General features: G+C 43.2%; 1 protein-coding gene across 4 annotated transcripts; it reads left to right on the top strand.

Annotated features, from left to right (window-relative positions):
• Nucleotides 1–1,165: 1,165 nt before the first annotated feature.
• nck1b (NCK adaptor protein 1b) lies at nt 1,166–23,680 on the top strand. Of its 4 annotated transcripts, XM_086020811.1 has the most exons (6): nt 1,166–1,418; nt 8,892–8,992; nt 9,888–9,940; nt 10,552–10,792; nt 20,055–20,812; nt 22,558–23,680. In XM_086020811.1, the coding sequence occupies exons 4-6, from the start codon at nt 10,567–10,569 to the stop codon at nt 22,756–22,758; spliced, it is 1,185 nt and encodes a 394-aa protein (XP_085876937.1). In that variant the 5' UTR covers nt 1,166–1,418; nt 8,892–8,992; nt 9,888–9,940; nt 10,552–10,566; the 3' UTR covers nt 22,759–23,680. The 4 variants fall into 4 exon arrangements, with proteins under 4 accessions (XP_085876937.1, XP_085876936.1, XP_085876938.1 ...); XM_086020810.1 differs by lacking the exon at nt 8,892–8,992; XM_086020812.1 differs by lacking the exons at nt 8,892–8,992; nt 9,888–9,940.
• Nucleotides 23,681–24,410: the final 730 nt, after the last annotated feature.

The following is a 24,410-nucleotide window of genomic DNA, read 5'->3' as shown; positions in this document are numbered from 1 at the left end:
ATGTGCAATACATTTTAATTGAATCAATTAGGTGTTTTTGACATTCTATTTTTACTCAATTAAATTGCAGTGTTAATGTTCAAACAGTGCATAATGTGACAGTGTCTTATACTAATATCACATATACTTTTTAGAAATAAAACGGTCTAGAGTATAGTGGTTCAAAAAAGTGCTTTCGTTTCAAAATTACGGACAGTGTGTTTTCAAAGAAAACATGAAATTGTCTGAGTTCCCCCAAACACAGGACAGGTACAGTTGCATCTCAAATGAGAACATCGTACCAAAGATTATCTACATTTTGTAAATGAGATTCAGTTTTTGAATGTAAACACTTAACTAAATGATGTTTTATGCCATGTTCTAATTTATTGCTATGTATATACGGTATATTAAGTGGCATCATTCACCTCAAGTCTTGTTTTAGGGTTCAGAATACATGTGGAGGAGGCCCCATCTGTTTGAACAGGAAACAGGTTGCATCCTGCAAGCAGACTGCAGAACTTCCAAACCCACACTGCACGTAACCCTGTGTTCTCCTTACACAAATTCATCAAAAGTGGCATAATTTCCCAGGTGAGGCCTGACACAAAGTACAGTAATTGTATTGTTTGTACTTTTGAGGGGAAAATAATACTCTAGCTGTCTAATGTAAATGTCTTTATTTTACAAATCTTTTTATATTTGATAATCTACTCTGTACAATAAATCAAACAACCAATTACTTAATAAACTAAAATGGGCTATAGATATTCACATTTATTTCTTTTTATTTTACCAATCTTGATAGTTGGCTAAATAATTTAGCCAACTATCAATAAAATTTAGCATGTTGAATAAAAGTCAATGTGTTTTACTAAACAGTTTTTTTTAATCATACAATAAAGTAACCAATCATTTAATAAAATATACTATTACATTTTCAATATCACAGGATTCTTAATCATATAAATACTCGGTGGATCGGATTAAAGGACGCAGCGGGCCGCGTATTGCCCGCGGGCAATACTTTGCACACCCCTGCATTAGCACGCGCCAGTGTTCCTAATATTGTGTCCCAAAAATATTCCACTGTGGAACTACATAAGCAGATGTCGTGAATTTGACCTACAACCCAGTCGACCAATCAGAAGAGCGTTCATCCCTACAACCAGCCAATGGCGCGAGGAGTAGGAGGGACCTTGTGTCTGAACAGTTTGCGGTGAAGCTAGCTCTAGTTAGCCTAGCATACGCTAACGCCACGGAGCAATGACATGCTTGGATACACACACAGCCATGCTACTTCCAACGGCGGCTAACGTAGCCCCTTGACGTGGAGAATTCTTTAACTTGGCCGCTCTCCGGCGACGTCTACGGGCTGTTCTGGGGTGCACTACGTACGCAGGCAGAGACGAAATAAGGTGGCCGTCGGCGAGAAGAAGGTAAGGCGTGTCTTGTAAAAATCAGTGGTGCCGCAGTGAGGCTTGTTATCGAGACAAGCCCCGAGGCTAGTTCTTTTTTCACTTCACCGTACGTATCCTTCCATCACCAGCCGGCTAACGTGGCTAACCAGAGGCTACTTTCTCATGACTCTCATCATCGTGTTGTATTTTGAAGAACAACAGGAGTATTGTTAGCTTTGCAACGTTATGCGACGTGGTTGGAGAAAGTTAGTCCAGGTTAAATTGCCGTAGATCTTACTAAAACGTGTCTTCAATTTTTCTCTGATACGAAAAGAAGGCACTTAGCATCACCGAATGTCTTAGCATTCTCTAATGTGAGACGCCCTGATTGCACTATTTAATTTTAAAAAATAACATAGTTTCACGAAAAAAGTTGTTTTTTGCAGTGCAAAAGACCAATATTTTTAAGATTAGAATTAGATCATTTTATAATATCACTTGAGTAAAGTTATTTCGGTGGAAAGATGTATACTGGATTAAAATTGAAATGTCACCAAAAAGTAGTATATTTAACTGAAAGTAATGTAAAGTTATTATGTTATATAAGGATAAGGTTAACTATTTTCAGCTATAAAATATGTGTATTTGGGGCAAAAAAGTTTAGTTTAGAGTTTAAACTAATATACACATGAAGTCTTTTTTTCTCAAATGTATGATGAAATGTACGGGTTGACATTGGGAAAATTCACCTATTCGCAGATTTTTTGTTGATTCACGTTTATTCCCCCCAGATTTTCTTCCCATAGCAAACATAAGGGAGTGTCAATTATTTGCAGATTTTCGTTATTTAAAGTTGGACTTGGGTAGGGTCCCTTGTACAACTTTAGTCTTGTGTTGTATATTTCAATGTGGCTATGATACTCCTTTGTGGTTACCGTATGACATACCTGTAAATTGAAAATAAATCAGTAGCTGAGAAGGTGTCTGTCCTCAGTTTGTGGTCCAGTTAAAAGAATATGCACAAACTTCCAAACTGATACGGGGTGTCTAATTTTATGTACCTCGTATTCATTATCGCACATATTTATTTTGATGTATGTTATTGCACTTGGTGCTCAGGCCCAAACACCAAAATCGTGTGGGTGGGTCTATCCAATCGTACATTTGGTGTAATTATTGTCTGACTGATTGACGTGCCTCTTGACAGTCTCTCATTAAGTTTCTTAGGGGGGAGTGTGGGACATTTGGTTGAATTTACGCATTCTCGTAGGAGGTTTGGAAGACCTCACACATGGATAGTGGAAACAAATTTGAGTTCTTTTTTTCTAATTGCACATTGAGACCCGTTCGTAGTGGAGCCCCTAATGAGATAGACGTTTAGATTTTTTTTTTGCAATTCAAATAGCTTTCTGCTGCTTTAAAATGTCTTACAAAAAATATCAAGAGGATATAGAAGACTACATTTTACTCGCGCTGTCACTATCGTCACTGTTGAATCGTAATCGTAACTGAGTAAACTTGTTTATTTATTTACATTCAACAAAGCACAAAAAAAATGGAGGAAAAAGCAAGTCAATCTTGTACTTGTTTTTTGGTTGAACTCACTGAAAATGCAAACGTTGAGGCCTGGGCTGTATTGTTTTCGTAGGCTGCCAGGTCCTGACATAACTCACTTTCTCATAACTTGGAGAATTCGTAACTGCATGAAAGCTTTATTCAGCTCGGTGTGTTGACACTGCAGCGATGAGGCCATTTTTCTTTCTCTTTTTTTCTTTTAACCCTAATCCACAGTCATCCAGAGGCCCACGTTGGCTCTGACGACAACTAGGCTTTGAATTTAAAACATTTATTATTTTATTAGCTGTTCTATCGGCTAATGACTGTCATGACTGGCAGGCTCTTTCTGTTTAAGTGCTCGCCTCCTCCACCATTGCGACTCCAGCAGCCCAAAATCTGTCCCAACTGTGCTTGTTGGTGACAACCCAAAAAATAAATGAAAAGTAAAATAAAAAGCTAATGTGGCTCAAAATTTCCACGTTCAAATGACAAGTTGGAGGCACTCTACTCTACTAAGTGGCATAGGAAAGTTTCCTTTTCAGCCATGTGTTTTGTTTGATCTCCTTTTTTCAAATCGGAACGCTACTATTTCCTCATTTTCACTTGTGCTATTTAACAGATATTTTCCACAGACCTTTCATGCATGGAGGCATCTCTATAAACAGTCACATTTTATATTAATAAACCTAATTGAAGGTCACCTGTAAAAGGGACAGAAAGGGACATTGTGATTTTACTGCTGCATTTGTGTAGGTCAGTGCTAGACTACAGTGCATTCTGTACAAATTTGGGTTACGTCGTGGCAGTAGGAACAGAACTCCTTGAATTCAGGGCATACTGTATAGGTAATATGTCAGATTAGGACAGTATTGTTGAAAAATTACAAGCATTTTCTTGGAGAATTGGGCCCTAGGAATTAATTCTCCTCCTTTTTTTGTACAATTATGACTTTTCTCTCATTATGTTTGGACTAGATTGAAAAGAAATAAGCATATGTTCTACGATTATTTTATAGAAATATGAATTCTCAACAAATAAATAGAATTTTATTTCCATAAAATTTTGACTTTTCTCTCTGTAAACTAGAACTTTTTTTATTTCCATGCAATTCCAACTTTTCCTGAAGAATTCCCTTTCTAGTAAAGTTATGACTTCCAACTTTTTTGGGAAAAAAGTAGAAAGTATCACTATTTTGTACAATTATGAATTCTGTTTTGTTTTTTTTTTCAATTTTACTCGACCATATTTCTGAATTTTGTACAATTCCAGTGTTTCTCATATCAGGAGTTTCTTCTTGTTAAATTAGGATTTTCTTTCTCATGAGGTGAAGACAATATAAATTAAAACTTATATTTATTGTAAAGCTTTCTCTATTTTGACTTGATTCTCATATTCAATCACAAAATGTTATTCTTAATCATTAAACTTAATTCAGATTGTTTTTTTATTCATATTTAAATACGTTTCATAAATGATTCTAAAATACGGATGTTAATAATGAGGACTTTTCGTTTCTATTTTAACTTTTGTGCACGGGAAATTTCAAATTTTTGACAACTTTTTACTTCACTTTTTTCACTTGTTTTTTCTTTATTGACTCACTCATTATTCTTATTGTCACCCGCATGGTGTAAAAATGAGGATCTGTGAACTAAAATGTGGTCACAATGAGTTTCACAATGACACCGCATATATCTAAAATGGCCTCCATAATTGACCCGTGCTGGTAGAGATGGGACACCTGCGGCCAAACTGTCTGCATGTTGTTATGAGTTGTTTTTTTTGACCAACATGCAACTTGGAATGCCTCCGCTCTTGAGATGCTCTTACACAAGTTCCAACACGTGTCTCTTGCAGACTTCCTTTTCCCAAATGGCTTATTTAGCCCTATTGTGACAGCACCTGAGGGCTCGTATTAGCCAGGATGTCGGAAGCCATCGTATTCATTTCAACAACCCCTGTCTGCTATTATCAACATGCAGTTTTACAAGTGATCTACTGTTTTCAAGGCAACAATGGACTTTTCCAGGAGCTTGCATGTGTGGTGCGAACAGATTGGGCATCACCCGTCTCATATATGGCTTCCCTAATGCAACGAGGGTTTTAAGCAGCCTAACGCCACAAGAGCAAAACATTAAGTAATCTGTTTTTGCCTGGTCAGATTAGTCATCAGGGAGACCCCTTCTTGTCGGCAGAGTTAATTTGATGAGGTCATCCTGAGGCCTGTTTTGTGCCTGGGTGTAGCCTGAATGCACTGCAAGCAAAAAACAGTACAATAAGTAGCAACTCAAGTAACATGGAGGGTACACTAAAGTTAGAAAATGGATTGACCGGCTTGTGTGCAACCAGCAGAGTTGCTGTTGATTCAGTCTCAACTGGAGGGTCCTCGATACCATGGATACGGGTTTTGTGAGTATGAGTGTCCCTCAATAAAATAGCTTGTACAGCGGCATAACGACATATGGCCAGTGACTGCCGTATGTATGGACTTGGAAGTGTTTCTCATGCAAATTTATTGTATTTCTAACGTTATTACGGCGTTCGCTTAGGTTAGGAATGGACTGTCACATGTTCTGACTTGCGTCCAATTAGACTACATTACTTGCAACCTGTAAGTTTGTTAAATCTTGAAAACACTGCTATTAATCACTCTTGAATTCCCACCGTCTGTTGTGGGCCATTCGACACTGCAGGCATTGATCACGAGGTTGCGTAGCCAAGTGCTTTCACGCAGTCATGACTGTGGCCTTGTTGCTCAGCTCGAGAACTAAGAAGTACACTTTTGACATGCTCACAGGAGCGCTGGTGTAAAGGTCTCACCTGGCCCCGAACTTGATTTGAACTGCACCACAAAAGTAATGTCGCTTTGCATCAATCCAGAGAAAATCCGAACTAGAGTGGCTTGGTCAAGCCTGCACTGTGCCAGAATGCATCACTTTCCCATCGTCCGCTCACCCCTACGTCCACATTTCCTGTCTCACAGCTGGCCCACCGAGTCTCCCATGACCCTTTGCTGTGATGCTGCTGTTTTGTTTTGGGGGAAATCTAGGACAGCCGCGATGAGATGCCGTCCCGCGGGCTTCAGTTGCCACAGTTCCATGTGAAAAGAGCTCAAGCGCGCCTTCGCGAAGCTGTCCGAAGGAGACTTGTGGCTAAAAATCGAGCATTGGGTGTAAGTCGCAGGAAGTGTCGCAGTGCCAGAGGGGGCGAGTGCGCATACAGAGCACATTCCAGAAGGCGAGAGCCCTGTGATTTTAGCAGGCTGTCACAGGGATTAGGTTACTGTCTGCCCCTGTGAGCTCATGCTGTTGCTGTGTCAATGCCTCAGCAATCTAGCTGTGCAGCAGTCCGATAGACCCCCCCCCCCACTCTAACAAAGATGGATCTATATTTGTCCCATTAGGCTTTAGGCCCACTTGTGACATCATTTTTACTAAGCCCGTTTTAAGACAGTCAGGGCCATTTAGTGAAATCCAACGCTGAATTAGAGCTTCTCTCTTTATATCTCCTTTAGCATTTCCCTAGGCAATGCATGACTGCAGAGAAGACACTGGCGCTGCTCTTTTTTTATCTAGCTTGCCTATCGTTTTACCCTGCAGAGACAACCAAATTGTGTCTGCAGCTGCGGGTTTGCCGGATGTGGTAATATGTCAGTTGTTTCTAAGTGACAGAACTCGCGCGTGGTTTAACATATCGGTTCTTATCAAGTGACAACCTTGTATCACAATTTCTTAGCTTGATGAGATTGTCTGCGTCCTCATGTCGGTGTTCTCCTTTGTACCCTGACATCAAATGAAAGTGTAATCCAGATAATTGTTGAGGACAATGAGCACGGTTGTGAACACGACTGGATTAATGATAATCTCGATGAGTGACCCGTCTCTAACCCACAGCTGGGATCACGACAGTAGATAAGTTGCCCTCTGTCAGCTTTAACTGCGAGCTTTGCCACACGCACGGGATGTGAAGGTGCAACTGATTTATCCTTCCTCAGGTAACAGGAAGTGATGATTTAGTGGATCTTATTCAGAGAAACAAGGATGCCACTTTCATTTGAGAGCCACGTTTAACTGTAGAAACCCCTTCATTTGCCACCACAATTGACCACCTGTCCACCATCCCATGTGGTCTGGCCGCCCATGTTGACCTTGACCACAAAACAGGCTTTAAGTCCTGTTTTTACTTTACATTCTTTGCCGTTTTATTTTCAGAGTCTCTGCTTTTCCAGCATACCTATATAATTACCCATTTTTCACCAAAGTCCAAGGTTATTTGACTTGGACCACTGACTTCGGGCATCATTTCCTTTGTGACTTTGACATCAGCATGCCTTTCTGAATAAATCCAACCTCTTACAGCAGTTTTTACAAGTTTCCGTGCAGGAAATTGTCCAAAAGGGGGTGGTATTGCACACTCAATTGACCTAATTTCGGACTTATTATTTAGAGACGCAAAAACAAACAGGTGGAAAGAAAAATATTCCAGCTACAAGTGCCTTTTATTCAAGAAAGCTGCAGGGGGGAAAACGTGCAATACATGGGTCGATGAGTACAATAAAGTCTGAGGGTGGGGTTGATTCTTGGTTTACAGTGTGTGTGGCAAATGGACTGTGGATGTGACACCGTTTGAGCAGTTTGACCCATCTGCCCTGGTGTTTTAGGGCTTTGGCGCGGCAAGCGGCCTTGGTTCCCTGTGCAGCTGAGCGATTAGCTCGCAGCATCTGTCGCCGGGGGTTTTTTGATCCTCCCTTACATCTGCACGGCTGCAAGTCACTGCAGAGTTAATGTGCAGTTAGCTAGCGTTCAGCCGCCCGGCACACCGGGGGCCTCAGTAGCTGAAGGGAAGTGAGATTGAGGTGCCGACTGGAAGTAGCAATTTGGGGAAAAGCGTAGAGCCTACGTTGAATTATCAATTACTCATTGTTATAAAGAGAAGTAAGACAGAATTGTCATCAAGAAATGACGTGAAGGGATGTTGTAAGAGTAGAAGTAGCACATTTGGCGCAGCTGAGTATAACATTGGGTACAATCCCCTACACTCTCTAAGCTACTGCATTTGTTTCCTAGTCTTTTATAACTTGGGAACATGCCATTTGGTACTGGAATAGTTGGACTCCAATAATTAGCCAAATGGAGGACATCCATCCATTCTCTGTATCGCTTATCTTTGATAGAAATTGACTTGATTTCTGCTGTTGTCTCGCCATGTTAATTAGCTTGATAAGAGTTTTCAAAAGAGTTCAAAGCACTGTATGAAACCATTAGGTTTGATGATGATGAGTGTCCTTTTCCTTTACACCTGATAAAGGCAGAGCGGGGTTGGATTATACAGGGGGTCCTCGGTTTATGACGAGTTTCTCTCTGAATATGTATCACTAACATAACGTTAACGCAGTAAGGCCATAAATTGTAGTAAAAGTAAACTTTATTTTAGAATTAAAATAAAAAGGAAAATGTATCCCTACACAGCTGCTTTGGCGCGCCAGGTCACACTCAGTCCTGTTCAATCAATTTGTGTTCAAATAAGAGAATATGAGGTTTTGGAAAGGACTTTGGATACCGTATGATGTCGATAAAACGGTATACAATTGTTCTCTATTTACCATTTTGATCCAATTGGATTGGTCATTTGTTGGACTATTTTTTATTTTTTTTTTCGGAAAAAGCAAGATGCAAATTGATTCCATCGCGATTTGCCGTCATCAACACGAATAGCGAATGGAGATTTTGGGTGGGAGTTTGAGCTCTCCTTGAAATGATATTTTGAGTGTAGAATGATTTTACTAGATTGTGTCTTGACTACATCCCAGGCTGCTTTCCAAATATCAAATGTCTCAACACCTCCTAAAGATCTTGAGGAAAACTCAACTGCAACCTTGTGATTATTTATATTACCACGTGTGGCTAATCGTGCTGAAAATTGGTTTAGCTCCCTGTGGTCCTTGTGTTTGCCAAGGATCATGTTCTGGGCCGGTCCCAGCGCCAGCTGCAGTTGAAACCTAGACCCAACACCAGTGCCTCAAATGAAAACCAAACCAAGAGCTCCCGATCAATGAGGTCAGTGTCTGGTCTCCTAAGTTAGTCCAGAGGTTAAAGGTAGAACCAACAACAATCTCATGACATTGGAGGAGCCAAACAGCCGCTTCGATGCTTCCTCGCTCTCGTCAGTGCCCACCAAACTCTTCACATTAGCACGGCATAGCGGTGCTGATGGCGGAATTTGTCATAAGACTAGTGATTGAATGTTGCTCTTTGTTTTAGAGACCCGTAGTGACACACTTGTAAAAATGCCTTGGGGAGTGTTGCGGTTCTTGTGATGAGCAACATCTCTGCCTAATGAAGCAAGCCTTGACTCACAAACACAGCTTTTACTGACTTAAAGAAAGCGAAAGTTGGTTTAAAAATGTTCTCTGTTCTCATTAGTTTGGAAGTGAAAAATTGCTCATGTAGGTACACTGCTGGCAGAAATGATCCAAACAGCTTCAGTATGACTCTGAACTTCTGAAGCATGTGTTTTTTATGCAAAACAATGGACAATCGTTTAGATGTTTCCTAAGGGAAATCAATCCTCTGCCTGATTATCAGAAAATGTCAGTTCTGATGGATTTCTTTGGCAGCATCTGGTGTTGAAAGTTGCAAACAATAGTCATTTATAACTGTTGTTTCAATTAGAGAATTAAGGTCTGTGGAGAACAAACATTGGCACTAGTTGCTGGCAACTATTCATGATTCTGCTCCTCTGGACTCTATTGTATTTGGACACATTTTGCAGTTTAATGCTTGTAACATTACTAATGTTAGCACTCAGACTCAAGAACAGAAATTAAACATAGAGCGTCATCCAAATTCTTAAGGGGAACTCGATAGAAAGTCGTTATTAATAAAGATGCATTGCATTGAATTTTAAAATCTTATTGTCATTGTGGTTCTTTTTTTTTTTTTTTTTTCTTAGGCCAGCAGTTAAGTGTCAGAGCCCTTGAATTCGTCAGCTTTGATGCGGTACAGGTACAGCTGCAACTATTTTGGTCACATCTTATAAATGTAGTTCTGCTGTTTATGCTGCACAAAAACATAACATTGGAGTTGTGCATTTGTAGGTAGCCAAATATGTTTGTTCAGAAAATGTATTGTGAAGTACTGTTTTGAAAGAGAATCGTTGCACAACACGTGGTTGTGTTTTGAAATTGCTAAACGCATTACAACAAAACCCATATATCACGGTTCTTTCTACAACCTTTTTCTTTTTGAACCATCGCAGTCAGTTTTTCTCCAGATTCTGTTGGCAAGATTTTATCATCGAGAGTGTTTGTTAGTTTTATTATTGTTCCCCTGCAGGGAAACTGTTGTTTGGGCTTAAAAAGCCTCCTAAACCCATGTTTATTTATTTAAATCTCAAATTACCAATTGAAATGTAGAAATGCATGAGTTGGCCCAGTTGTTGTCCGACTGCATTGTAAGCCCTCAAACTTCAGCCGTTCCTCGGTGATTCTAAAAACATTGGTGACATATAGAAACAACGTGTAGGAATTTCTGTCATTTAGTGCGAACTTCTGCAATATGAGCTGACATTAGACCATTTTAAAATACTTACATCTGTTCCTTGTCCTCTTCTCCAGTTCCCGTTGTGCAAGATGACGGAAGAGGTGATTGTCATCGCCAAGTTTGATTACATGGCCCAGCAGGACCAGGAGCTTGACATCAAGAAGAACGAGCGCCTCTGGCTTCTCGACGACTCCAAGTCCTGGTGGAGGGTCCGGAATGCCACCAACAAAACTGGCTTTGTGCCATCCAATTATGTGGAGAGGAAAAACAGTGCCAGGAAGGCTTCTATTGTCAAGAACCTCAAGGACACACTTGGTAAAGATCTTGTTTCTTCACTTTACACCTTGTCACACATTCGCTGTCTTAACCCAAAACATTGCTCTACCTGCATTCCCACATTCCCTCTTTCATAGTGGCTTTGTGTGATGTCTATTTTTGTGATGGCATTGCAGTAAGCTCTCGTCTCAGTATGTCTGTAGTTTCGAGTCCAGTTCACCTACTATTCAGAATAAAAACTAGACCCAAAGAGTCAAAAGTCACATTTCCCCAGAGAATATACCCATCTTCGCAGTCCAGCCATTCAATCCCAGGAATTTATTGATATTTTTTTCAAACGTTAGGGTAAAAGAGGGTCTGAAAATGTCTGGCAGTGAATGAGTTAAGAGCGATACCCCTACGGCCGGCTTCCCATTGAAGGGGTTACTGAAAAATGGGTCAGCGTTTGTCCGATACTTTGAGCCTCTTTACAGTAGAAATGCCGTACAATTCATACCAAACTGGACCAAAGCATACAGCTTGGTGAAAATGTGGCTTTAGTAAATGTAAATTCCTGTTCTTTTAAAAGATTGCCTCAATTTTGGGGTATGGCAATAGAACCTTTTACGCAACTTGTTTAAGCAGGCAATCATTCCTGTTTTCTGGGTCGCAGTTCTGTATAAACGGCGGGATTCCGATTGGAGATGGTAATATTACTGTATGTGTGTGGTATGCTGTATTGCTTAGACATTTTTTTTTTCATTACATTTTTCTTGTCGTGTCAAAAGCAATGTCACCACATGGTTGTGTAAAATCATAACACAGTTGCCTTCACTGGGTGTGAAAGGCAAAGGCATCTTATTGCCAGATCTGCTACTATAGGAACGATACCCAGGAAGCATCCTGGCGTTTTCATGGTTTTGCTCGCTGCAGTGTGTGCAAATCTCTTATCTTCAGGCTATGAGAACATTATCTTCCTGGTAGCGTGGCAACAGCCCAAAAACGATAATAAAGCGATTTGAGGTTGCTATGACTTGCACTTTTAATGCTGCCCTTTCCAATGACCTTTTCATTTACAAGCATGTGATTGTTTTATTGCCACACTTGGAAGCTTGCCTGTAATGTGCAAGCTCGTAACATGAGCCTCGCCATGACTCCCCACCTGCTACCGCATCAGTCCGTGAACTAAGCACAGGTGAACAGCTGCACGGACGACGCGCTAAACACACTCATAGACACGGTCAGGTCTCGGGTTTACATCCACTAAACATGCCTTAATGCGAAACATGAGCTGAAGAGCATGGAGCGGCTTGTAAAATTATAATTACAGTCATAAGGAGCTTGTAAATACGCTGCCCCGATCTATTAGTGGATTCAAGAACATTTTAACTCGAGAGATGTGGGTGATTATCGCATTTTTTTTTTTTTTGTGAATGAGTGGGTGAAAAACATTTTATTCAAAAAAAAAAAAAAAAACATCAACAAACAAGTCTGTGTCTGGGCGTGGAGTGGTGTCATCCTCTTGAAAGAATGTGTCAGGGTATGATCCACTTTAGTAGTGTGTTCATGTCAAATTTTACAAACAACTGCAGTCGCGTGATGGGTGAGCAGTCCATGAATCATCCAAGTTGGAAGTACACCCCGCCGCCCCCCCCGGAGGAAAACATTTACTTTGAATTCCAAAAATCTGCCACCCAAAAATAGCTCTTCGCCTTCCTTTTACGTCTTTACGTCTCATTTTCTTCTGACTTGCACAAATCCCCCCGCCCCCATCCCTCTTCCTCCTTCCTTCTTCCCCTCTCCATGAGGGCCTCCCCGGCGCCTTCTCTTATTGGCTCCACCCTGTCACATGGTCCAGGGAGTGGGCGGCCCACCCCTCAAGCCCCAGCTCTCTGGGTGTTCACATGGAATAACTCTACAGCTGCAGTGGGAAGCAAGAGCAGCCGGGAGACGGATACCGAGAGGCGAGGCGGCGGCGGCGAGCCAAAAATGGACATGGCTAACCTATTCAAACACTTCTTTCGTGAGTTCTACACTCTGCTTATCATACGCGGGGGTCCTCTTTTAAGTTTGGTCCTCTTTGCTGGGGTTTTAGCTTCTCTTCTTTGGCCTTCCTCCCGAGCTGTGCGTGGTTTGACCGGTTTTCTCTTTTGTTGTGAAACCGTTAAAAGATTTTTTAGGCAAGTCTCCTCTTAGAAACAGATCTTTGTGAATGTGCTAATGTTGTGTTGGCACAGCACAGGGTGGGTGGGGGCGTCTACACACACACACACGCGCACCCCCCCCCACACACACACACACACTGGGTGGATGTTCCCTTGAAAAGCTTGCTGCCCAAGCCGAAGCCTGTAATTGCCTCAGCTATCCTTCTGTCTCTTGCTTTTAAGTGCATAGCTGCACCGCAATCTTGCTAAGCCCCCCCCCCCCCCCCCCCCCCTCCGCGTCCTGCAACTCGGCAGATACTATTGTTGTTGTTGAAGACCCTCGCGCCACTTTTGTTTGGGAATATCTCAAGGCACTCCGTTTACTTTTATGCTACCCTCAGGGCATTCGTTCTGGGACGGCCCCCACGCACCACCCGCCGGTCATGAGCTATCGCTGCTCACGTAGAACAGTGAAGTCATTGTGTGTCGGGTGTAATCAATCGAAATACTCCCCATTCCCTCTTCCCATCTCCTGCACCTCGCTAACTTATCAGAGGAATGTCATTGGCCAGTGCTTGTTCATCTTTTCCAGCCTCACTATCGCGCACCCCTTTCTGTAATCTCAAGCTTGTATCTGTCGAGTGCCACCTCCTGCCTTCCTTCCCGTTTGACACTTTACATGGACGCCTCGTTGTTGTCAGGAGATGTTGCACATAGAGATCAGCTAACAAACTTGATTTTATTTTTTTGGGGGGGGGGGCAACTGAGGGAAGTTGCTCGATCCCCTCCCTCTGTTTTCCTGCCTCCCCCGAGTGAGCGGAAACTCTAATTTGAGCCACATTTCTTACATCCCCACTATCGGAGGAGAGCCGGCCAGAGAGGAAGTGAGAAGTCAGAAGGAAGTTGAATCATTGTGCAGGGACTCTCTTGTTCCCGCTTCTCCGCTTCTCTCCTCTGCTCATGTTTTCTTCCAATCTTGTTCATCTTACTGGTCAAACAATTGCTTGGTCTTTTAGATACAGGGGGTCCTCGGTTTACGTGTAGCTGCCTTATGGCGGTGACCTGTCCTGTATTTGTGCTTATGTTGGAACACTTCGTCGAACACTAACTCAGTAGTTAGGTCTCAACTGCAGTAAATATGAATAATAATACAAAATAAAGATTCTATTCAATAAGTATAAAACAGTAAGGCAATAACTGGGCAAGCCTTCATGTGCTGTGTGATGACCTATGCCACATAATAGACTCCGCATGGCTATGTAAACACCCATCTAAAGATATGATGGTGGAATGCAGTGTCGCTATGTGAAAGCGCACACAATTGCGGCAATGTGCTGCTAGGTGCTGTGTTAAAGGCAGTGATGGATAAATGCTGGCTCTTTGGGAAATTCTCGAGAATGCATAGAATACATTGGTCATCGTAACAATGTATAGCAATTTCAATTTCATCATGTGGTGAAACTTTTGAAACTACTTTTGCCTGAGAATGTGGCGAAGCTTATCTTTTCCTGGGGAGTCGAACGTACACATCTACAAATATTTGCCAATTTAACATGCATAGTATTTGTCCAACAAATGAGCAATTCTTGTAATCCTGCTTGACAATAATGTTGATACTTGAGCTACCGTTGTTCTCTAGAATGCAACAAATCAAACAGCACAATTCTGGAGGAAGCTAACAGTAACTTTAGCATTGTCTGCAATGCGCTTGTGACAACACGCTGCCTCGTGAGACGCACTTTTGATGTGGCTGACGGGAGCCTTGTGCAGTCGCTTGTGTCCCTTGGTTGACAGCGCCCAGATGGGATCTATGAAGAACTGATAATTATCACATCAAGTGTGTTTTGTGAAGTACTGTGGACCATTCATGTTGGACTTCTACTTCTCCAGCGTGCCAGGTAATGCTGCGTATTGCCTGAGGGATGAATTGGATTTGAAGTGGGGTTCTTTGGGTAGCATTGTCCCATAAATACATTTTGACACATTACTCATTAGTTGAGTGGTTCGTGAGACTTGGATTTTGAGAAAAGACCTTCCTCATTTTGCTTTCATCCACTTGTATATATAAATGCTAAGAAAATTCAGACGTCCCGTGTGATACGTTTTTGCATCTTCAACAATATAGTCCTTGTTGCCAGTGTGGTTTCGTTCTCGTAGCAGGCCGTACATTTGTTTCTTGATCCATCAATAGTATATAAAAACGCAGTACAGCAGCACAGTTCAGTGTCAGGAATCATCGAATAACATGACACACATTTTTAAATGAATAAATAAAACATGTTATGCTCACCAGAAATAAAGGTACGTAATGTTGTGGGCGTATTGCTAGAAATGTACACGCACGTTGAAGTTGGCTGTCAAGTTTTGGTCTGACCAAACAGAGGACAAAAAAATTCTGACATCATCGAGGGCCATCTGGCCCTGGGAGAGGGAATTTTAAATTCGATTGTTAAAAAGTCCCTGAAATTTCATTGCAGTCATTTGTAAAGTCATAATTACAGTAAATATGTGTTTGAAAAATACATCTAGGCTGTTAATATGAAAGAAATAAAAAAAACAATTCGTACAGCTATACTGTAACTGCGCGTGCCTTCTTGGGCTGCTTGACAACATTCTTATGCCAGTTTCCAAACTAGTTCACTGCACATTGTTCATAACCTCGTAATAGCTTATGTCTAAACCATCGTAAAGAGAGGACCATCTGTATAGTGGTAGCCTCTGGGACTTGTCAATATAGCCTCGACTGCAGCATGTGCCACCAGCAAAACACACAAGCCAAAGGGCGCCTCTCATGTCTCCCTCGCAGCCTGATGGCGGCCCGCTTTGATGTGTCTGAGCGCCAAGAGGTTTTGCACATTTACTGCGCAGCCGTCAGCCAGCCGTGTTTGGAGCTGTCCTGACTCACTGCATTATTTTTTAAGAGGCACACTTCCAGACCACATTGTAAACTCATGTCAGATGTGTGTATTTAGATGACAATGCTATTACCATTCGGGACTGTCTCGCAACTAAATAATCATTGCTGGAAAAAAAGTCAATTATGGCATGATGAAGGCATGAGCAGTTGAGCACTTATAAGTATTGTGGGGTACAAACATACAGAAAAAACCCCGCTGTCAAAGTTATGACCGTTTAAACCGCAGCCTTTGCGATTACAAAATCACGCATTCTCAAATCACGATTATATTGCAAATGCAATTAATCGTTCAGCCCCAGTGTTTTTCCCCTCCCTGATCTGCTCCCAAAACAATCGCAAATGTTAGACATGTTCAGTATTTACTATTGCAAATCCTCGTGTTGGTTTGCCGAAGGGCTCAGATAACGACTGTCATGGTTCACCTGTTTTCTGGATTTGGTCATGTAACGTTCGCAAGCTGAACCCCCTTAGGCCTGTGATCTCATTTTCAGTCGACAGCAAGAAGCAAAATGGCTGCCCCTTGAGATTGATAAAAATGTTGATTTTGCTGCTTAATTCATGTATCATAAACGTAATATACAATATTTACATATTGTAAAGAAATTTTATGACTTCACTCCCTCTTTTAATATGGCAAAAAAATAGTATGTCTACATCCGCTTTATGCAATTCATCAGTTGCATTTGGCTCCTAAAAATCCTTTAGGTTCTATAAGCAAAAGTGCAGTTTTCAGCCAGTCCAAGTGATCGCATTGTGTCCCAAGCTGGGGGATGTCCCGGCTTTGTTAGACAGCCTGACGCGGGGTGTTGTCGTCCACAGAGGAAGAGCCCTGAAATGAAGGGAAGCCGAGGGTCGAGAGGGCCACAGACAGACAATGGATAAGCTGCCAGCAAAGGCAAACCAGAGTAAAAAACAAAACCAGTTCCTGTGTGCGCCTGTTCGCCCAACTAATGCTCGTCGCCACTCAGGCACGTTCTCCCCCTTGTGCCACGCACGCCCCATCTGTAAATAGTCTCCAACAGGCTTTTTGGTGGTCATTAACATACGAATGTTACACTGACTTCTTTTCCCCCGGCATTGCCCCCTCTCAGGAAATTCACAGGAAAAAGCATGTCACGTGTATATATAGAAAGACGTTTCTCCTCTCTTGACCTGTTGTTGGTAGTGGCCTTGAGGTATCACACTTTGTGAGTTGGAGGGGGCATCACTCGGCTTCACATCAGTGCATATGCTTGCAAATTTCAAACAGTCGGCCGTGTTCACAAGCCATCAAATGGCCGTCCGTCTTTCCATCATTCTTTGTTAGTCGGAATATGCAAATACCAATCATTGGCTAAGGAAGAAGCCAATATTTTTTGGCTCACTATTCAGTTACTCCAGAGTCCTCCCGCATTAAAACAAAAACCTGCGCCTTAGGTTCATTCGTTACTTGTTAAAGATGGCATCACCACATAACCTAAGATCACCTTTAAAACTGTGCAAAAAGAGTTTCCAAAATGCAAGACAAACTTTACCACTTTGTGTTTTTTTTTTTTCTGTTATCAACAGTGTTCAGCTGTTCTCTTTGTTGTCCCTGTGTAAATGATAGCATTCTTGAACTGTGTTTAATGAGAGGTGTTTGTCTTTTTCTTCAGGGGTATTGCATTATTCCGACCCAAAACTGTCAGCGGCAGGTATCTCTGAAGGTTTACAATTCAGTACTAATCCAATTAGGATCGTTTGATCTAATTGAGCAATACAGCACTGATTACCTTAAGAACAGCACCCCCAGTATTGTCCATCTACCTCCTGCGTGGCTGGAGCTGTGCAAATGCACATGCACATGCAAATCCCAACATTTATTTTTTTTTTATCACTTTGACCCAGTTTGAGAATCTAATCAAATCAGGTGGCCTTAGCTAGCATTTGGTTTTCAATGCAAAGCCTTCATACGAGGAAGCGGAAATGAATACCTGACAAGACAATAGCGTCGGGAACCTGGCTAGTTAGATAAAACTCTCGGTCAGCATGTCCAGCAACCACAGCTAAAGATGCTTTATTTATGCAAGCGTTGATCCCAAAACCTTGTTTTGAGCGACCCCAGACAGTGCCAGCTGTGAAGATCGGGCTTCCAGCAACTCACACCTGATAAAACAACCCATAAGGCATATTGTGGTTGAACATGTTTCATCGCTTGCAGAACAAGTGTTGGTTGAGTCAGGCATGAGTAAACCCGACCTCCACATGGAGATGTCGACTCACGTTTGAAGTCTGTACTCAAATGCACTGGCGTGACTAATAACAGGCTCTACCTTGAAGCAATTTGGCCTCTCTGCACTTGCGTTGCATTTGGCCGTGGCTTCGGATCCGTACATCTCTCAGGGACAATTCATCTGTGGCTTCTCAGAAAAAAAAGAAACGCGTCATCCATCCAGCATCGTCCTGGAAACTCCACCCTGCCTCCCGGTATAATTTCAACCAGCTGACTTTTCATTATGCGAGCGTAATCAGAATGAGAGTTTTCCTGCAATACATCATCGGCCAATGATAGCTTTGAGAGCAAAGTCACTCTCGGTCCAAGAATGATTGTGCCGGTGTACTGTTGCGTCGCTCGTTTCCACCAAAGAGCAATTTCGCAGGTTGGAATCGGAGTCCTGGAAGTGCTCTACGGTCTCTCGGAAAGTGGGAACAAAAGTGTGACCCGCATCATCTGCGAGCGCGCCATGCTGCCAAGTGGAAATTGTTGTCCAGTAAGACAGAGAACAGCCAAAGCTCAGCCTCAGGCTTCTACAACCACCATGAGAGAGAGAGGAAGGGAGAGGGCTCGAGGATCTGGTAATCCCCTCCTTTTGGATTACAGTCCACCCTCAGAACTCGAATACAATCCCTTCCAGTGGGCTGTTCAACCATTTCTAATCCGTTTATTTGGATTTCCCAATAAGATGTGGATTAAAGAGGAGAGTCGAGTTGTCCCGATTTCAATTTTTACAGATCTGCACAGACTTATATTCCGTCATAGGATTATAATGGTAATGTAGTCAATGTTTTTAAAGCATGCATCAAACTTTGTCCTTTGACAATAAATTCCATTCGTTCTATTTTTCTGGTCATCAAAGACGGAAAAAACAATGGCTGTGGACGTGGCAGTATGCTAAGAAGCAGACACAATACACCAATCGAGTCATTTAGACTACAAAGACCAGTCCTTTTGTGGAGCCTATAGTCTGTCAGGTTTGACGTCAAATTCTCCTTTCCATGAGTGTGCAGTGATCCAGCATCCAGCTGCCTCTGGGGTCGGGCCGCCGAGGTGATTAGTGCGCCGTGATTAGCGACGGCAAAATCTCACTGAGCCTTTTGACATGCACAGTTGGCTAACACAGTCACTTTTTTTTTCTCCTTTTTTCACCTAATAGTTCATTTAATGTACCTACAAAGCCACCCACTCAGAGATTTAGAAAGCAGGTGTTTTTCTTAAATAACTCTGGCGGCGTATCTTTTTTCCTTCCTGAGTCTAATCCCTAAGAATGCAGTATGTCTGTTAGTCCTACTTACCCGCTCTTATTTTGGCACGACCCCCTAATTCTTAGCGCTGCCTGGGGTGGGGTTTTATTTTCTTCCCCCTAATGGCGCACACCCCTTGAATGTATTGGTTGACTTGTCCCTAAAGCATCAAACTTTTGAAATTTTGATTGCGTTTGGTAGAAAATCTGCTAACCGTTAGACTAAACTACACTTGTGTCCTCGATTTACGACACTCCTGACAAATGGCGTTTCAAGGTTAACAACAATCGAGGTAAGTATACGAGGTCACGCGTCACAAGAGGGCATTATCGGCTACCAGCGTGGCCAACAAGTTTTGTTTGTGCAAATTTTCTGTTGGCTCCGCTAACACAGAAGCAGTGATAGAACACGGTGGGTTTTGCCTTGAGTACAGATGTGTGTTTTGTGTATAAACGCAGGACCCCCTGATTATTATAGCATTGAGAATTGACAAAATTCTTCATGGGTGGGAAATGCTAAATTGTCAAAGTGTGGTATCGAGTTTCAGGGTTCCCTATGAAAAAGTCAGTGCAAGGACCTTTTCGGGATCTCCAATCTGAACTCCTGTGTGCGAATGTGGCGCAACTGTCCTTAGTTGACGCCACGTTGTTGAGACTGACTGCAGTGCCCCCCATTTGGCCTCGATCGCTTTGTAGGATGCCATTAAGCGACAATCAGTTGATTACTCTTGTGAACGTCCCTGTTGCTAACGTTAACTCTTGTCATTGGTCGTTCTGTACAGGAATCGGGAAGGTGAAGAGCAGGAAGGGGGGCATGAGGGATACGGCCTCCAACGCAGACGCCGACATGTACGCAGACAACGGCGAGCGGCTGTACGACCTGAACCTGCCCGCCCTGGTCAAGTTCAGCTACACGGCAGAGCGTGAGGATGAGCTCTCCTTGGTCAAAGGCACTCGGGTGGTGGTGATGGAGAAATGCAGCGACGGCTGGTGGCGCGGCAGCTACAACGGACGCTCCGGCTGGTTCCCGTCCAACTACGTGACGGAGGACGTGGACGGGACGGCGGGGGGAGGGGGGCCCGGCGGCCTCGGGGACCCGTCGGGATCGCTCACGGAGAAGCTGGCGGCAGTGGTGAACAGCAGCACGGCCAACGGGAACCGCGTGTTACACACGGTGCAGGCGCTCTACCCCTTCAGCTCGGACAACGACGAGGAGCTGAACTTTGAGAAGGGCGAGGTAATGGAGGTGGTGGAGAAGCCCGAGAATGACCCAGAGTGGTGGAAGTGTCGCAAGGCCGACGGCCAACTGGGCCTGGTTCCCAAGAACTATGTGACGGTGCTGGACTCGGCCTCCCACAAAACCACAGCGGGGCCCGCCGGCCCACCCACGCCCGACTGTGACTACATTTCGCCGTCTGGCAGCGGGCGATTCGCGGGCAAGGAGTGGTACTACGGGAAGGTGACGCGCCACCAGGCAGAGGTGGCACTCAACCAGCGAGGCACCGAGGGAGACTTCCTGATTCGAGACAGCGAGTCATCAGTGAGTTGAAATTTCACCGTCATCCCTGGCATACAGCATTTGAGATTCACTGTTTACCTATTGCTGCTTTTTCTGTGGGACCTTTCACCAGCTACTTTCTGAAAAACTGAATTTAAGGCACTAAAAGCAATTTTGGAGGAGGCATCAGTTTCTTGCGATTTTTCGCTACTTGGGGAAAGACTCTGTCCATATGCCCTGTGAGGAGTGGGGAATTTCTGTACATGAACTACAAAAAACATCCAGACTTGAAATGAAAGCGGTACTTGATTTAAGGCGGTGTCTTCATCCGGCGTTTTGAACAACTAGGTCTGCATAGACTCCCAAGTCATCCAGGTCGTCAAGGCAAGTGAACGTGTGTCGTTGACCTTTCACCGTAAGGTTCTTCCATTCCAAATCTCGGTTTGTTAACGCGACCATTGCTTGAGACAACCGACGGGGCAGGGATGTCAGGACATTGTTAGCCGATCTCAAGTCATGACGCAGACCCCCTCCTCTGTTTGGAGAGGGCCTATCTATAGTCACATAGATGGTTTCCAACATACCACTTTAAATCGCGGCCCTTTCTCTCTCGAATGTGGACATTGCTGTCCTCAAAGGAATGTCCCATCTTTTTGAGATGCAAATGAGCAGCAGACTCTGGACCCATGGCGTGTCATGCGTTTGTGTTTGTAGTGGTTGCTCGGTCACTCCAATGTCAAGGGCACTGCACTCCTCACGACACTGCACTGCATAAACAACCTTGCTGAGTTTGCTTCTCTGGATTTGGTCCTTGGGTTTGAACCATCTTTTGTCCGAGGGGGTTGCTGGGTTTGAAGGAAATTCTTTGGAGTTTCTCTGACAAACCAGTCATGTAATGGACCACAGCATTCCTCCTTCTGTTGTTGTCCTCATAATTGGGCTGAGTGGCTCTTCTTCTGTCAGGCAGGACAAAAGCCCACATCAGGGTTATCCTAACTGCGTCAATTACAAGGAACACGTTTGTGCAATGTTGTAAAGAATGTCGTCATGCGTCACAAGAAAGCACGCTCAGTTACTGCGGTGCTTGTTTTTTCATTAGTATTTTTGACCCAGGAGTGTTTTTTCCTAAGAATATATTCTGACGTTATGAATTTACTCATGCGTTAGGATGGGTTACTGATAGACCTTTGGGTAACGTCTCCACCGGAGAAATGGAACCGTCATAAACTAAGGACACTGTGTACTGTCTTTGGAATGACACATAATAAGCAATTCCATCACTCAACAGAGTCAAAGTCTGTTAAAAGAACAAAATCAGCAACAACTTTTCTCATTCCCAACATGTATTGCTTAAGCAATGTTGGGCTTTTTTTTTTTTTTTTTCTTTTTGCAAGCAAAGAAATGATGTCATGGCATTGCCTTCTTTGCGTTCCGGCAGATTGCTCTGATGTTATCCTAATCTGCTCCCGGCCTCTCGCTTCCTGGTTTTGCAGACTAACTTTTATGATACATATAAAGGGTCCTCAGTTAATGATGGTACCAACAACAATGATGCGCAATGAACTGGTTTGCACAGTAGCGCAAAAATATGCTGTCACACGAGAAGACATGCTCAGTTCTCATGGTACTTATTGTTTTCGTTGAATTGTTTTCTAATTTTGGCCTGGGAGTGTTACATATTAAACCGTAAGGCATTCCCACTATTTTGGTCATGTCACACCATTATAAATCGAGGACGATGCGTGTGTAAATTACTGACCGATTGTTTCTCTCGCTCTGCCTTCCAGCCAAACGACTTCTCCATCTCGCTGAAGGCTCAGAGCAAGAACAAGCATTTCAAGGTGCAGCTGAAGGAAAGCCTCTACTGCATCGGACAGCGCAAGTTCAACTCCATGGAGGAGCTTGTGGAACACTACAAAAAGGCGCCCATCTTCACCAGTGAGCAGGGCGACAAACTCTACCTGGTCAAGGCCCTGTCCGCCTCCTGATCCCGCACCCAAAAACACAATCTCATCTAGACACACACACACACACACACACACACACACTTGTAAATGACACACGCACAGACACTATACAGACCGGAACACACACTAACATCAAGCCTGAAGACTTAAACACGTCGTCAGGACTTCTTATGCCTGGTTGAGCATTCCAAGAGGAGGATGGGAAAAAGGCACGAGAGGAGGAAGAATGTTGGGAGTGTTGGGAGACAAAAAAAATATATATATAGACTTAGGACTCCTGAGAGCGGACGATGGACCTCTTGGCCACTTATTTATGATATGATCCAGATGTGTTTGCTGGCAGTCGTATATTTCCACCTCCATAGCTTAGTCGCATTTAGTTTGTCGAAAATATATATACCATCTTTAACGGTTTCTTTTTAAAATGTGACTTTTTTTTTTTTTTTAAACTGGACTGAACCCCTCCGGTATGAAGATTTTTTTTTTTTTCCCCCAGATCTAGATCTCAAGATAAGGAAAATCCATGACATCTGCTAGTTAAGCGACCAAAATATATTTATTGATTTTGTTGGTTGTGCAAATAACGTGCATCTTTTTTTTTTTTTCTTTTTTGGTGGGGTGGGGTGACCTGAATTTTTTTTCAACTGTCTAAACATCAGAGGAGCTGTCAGGAGAATACGTTTAAGCCACAAATGCCCAGAATAGTTCACTTTTTTTTGTCCTTTGAATTATATTTATTTTATGCTGTAAAGGAGACATGTTATGGCTCATACATGCAAATGCCTCTGCATGATGGTGCTTCAGACCATTGCTTGAAAGTGGCTTTGGATCTTCTCCCACCTGAGCAGGTAATGCCATCTGTGAAGAATCTCTTATGTAAATTAGCTCCACACGCCAAACATCCAACTTGTATACAAGCCATTAAAAAGTCAACTTTCCATAATATGTCTCCTTCTTAGTATGGCCCTCGATGGGTGGAAAGTCGGTTGTTCACATGAATGCTACACGGAAATATAATGTGTCCGACCTGGGATTCGTTGCAGGTGTTAGGAGGTCATGTGAAAAAGAAGAAATCATGAGACACTTTGACTAGAGGAAGTGGGCCTGGTGGGAAGTCCTGAGGAGGGCTTCAAAACACCCACCATCTCAGCAGAGCCACGGGGTAAACTGAGTCCAAAAGATGATGTCACGGTGCTAAATTAGCATGGCTGCAGGGAACGGAGGAGGGGAGGTCTTTGGAGGTGGCAGATGTGCCGGTTGTACGTTAGAAGTGGGAGATTGCATCTGGCCGAGGTGTGAGGAGTGTGCTGTTATTTGTCGTTTTGTCGAATAGAAAGTGTCTTGTCGTAATCCAGATTGAGCGCTGGGCATCCATGTTTCCTTAGAATGATGATTTGTCCATCTGGAGCGTGAGGGAGGAAGAGGGATTTCAGACAAGGGTGGGGGGGGGGGTGATTGAAAAAAAAAACGAGGGAGGAGGAGAACAGTGTCCTGCATAGTCGAGCATCTGGAATTGTGCTCCTCGCCCTGGCTTGGGCGGGGAACGGGGATTGAAGCTCCGCGTTCTCCAGGTGTGCACCGAGCTGAGCGATGACGAGCTGAAAAGCTGAGTCGATTACCGCTTTTAGATTTATGATGCGCTGGCTCACATTCCAGGATGAAACGTCCGGAAG

This window comes from Filicampus tigris, chromosome 21 (genome assembly GCF_054856515.1).
Source record: "Filicampus tigris isolate MCC_2025a chromosome 21, RoL_Ftig_1.0, whole genome shotgun sequence".
Taxonomy (NCBI): domain Eukaryota; kingdom Metazoa; phylum Chordata; class Actinopteri; order Syngnathiformes; family Syngnathidae; genus Filicampus; species Filicampus tigris.
The sequence above is the reverse complement of the archived record's forward strand: the minus strand, read 5'-3'. Positions and strand labels throughout refer to the sequence as shown.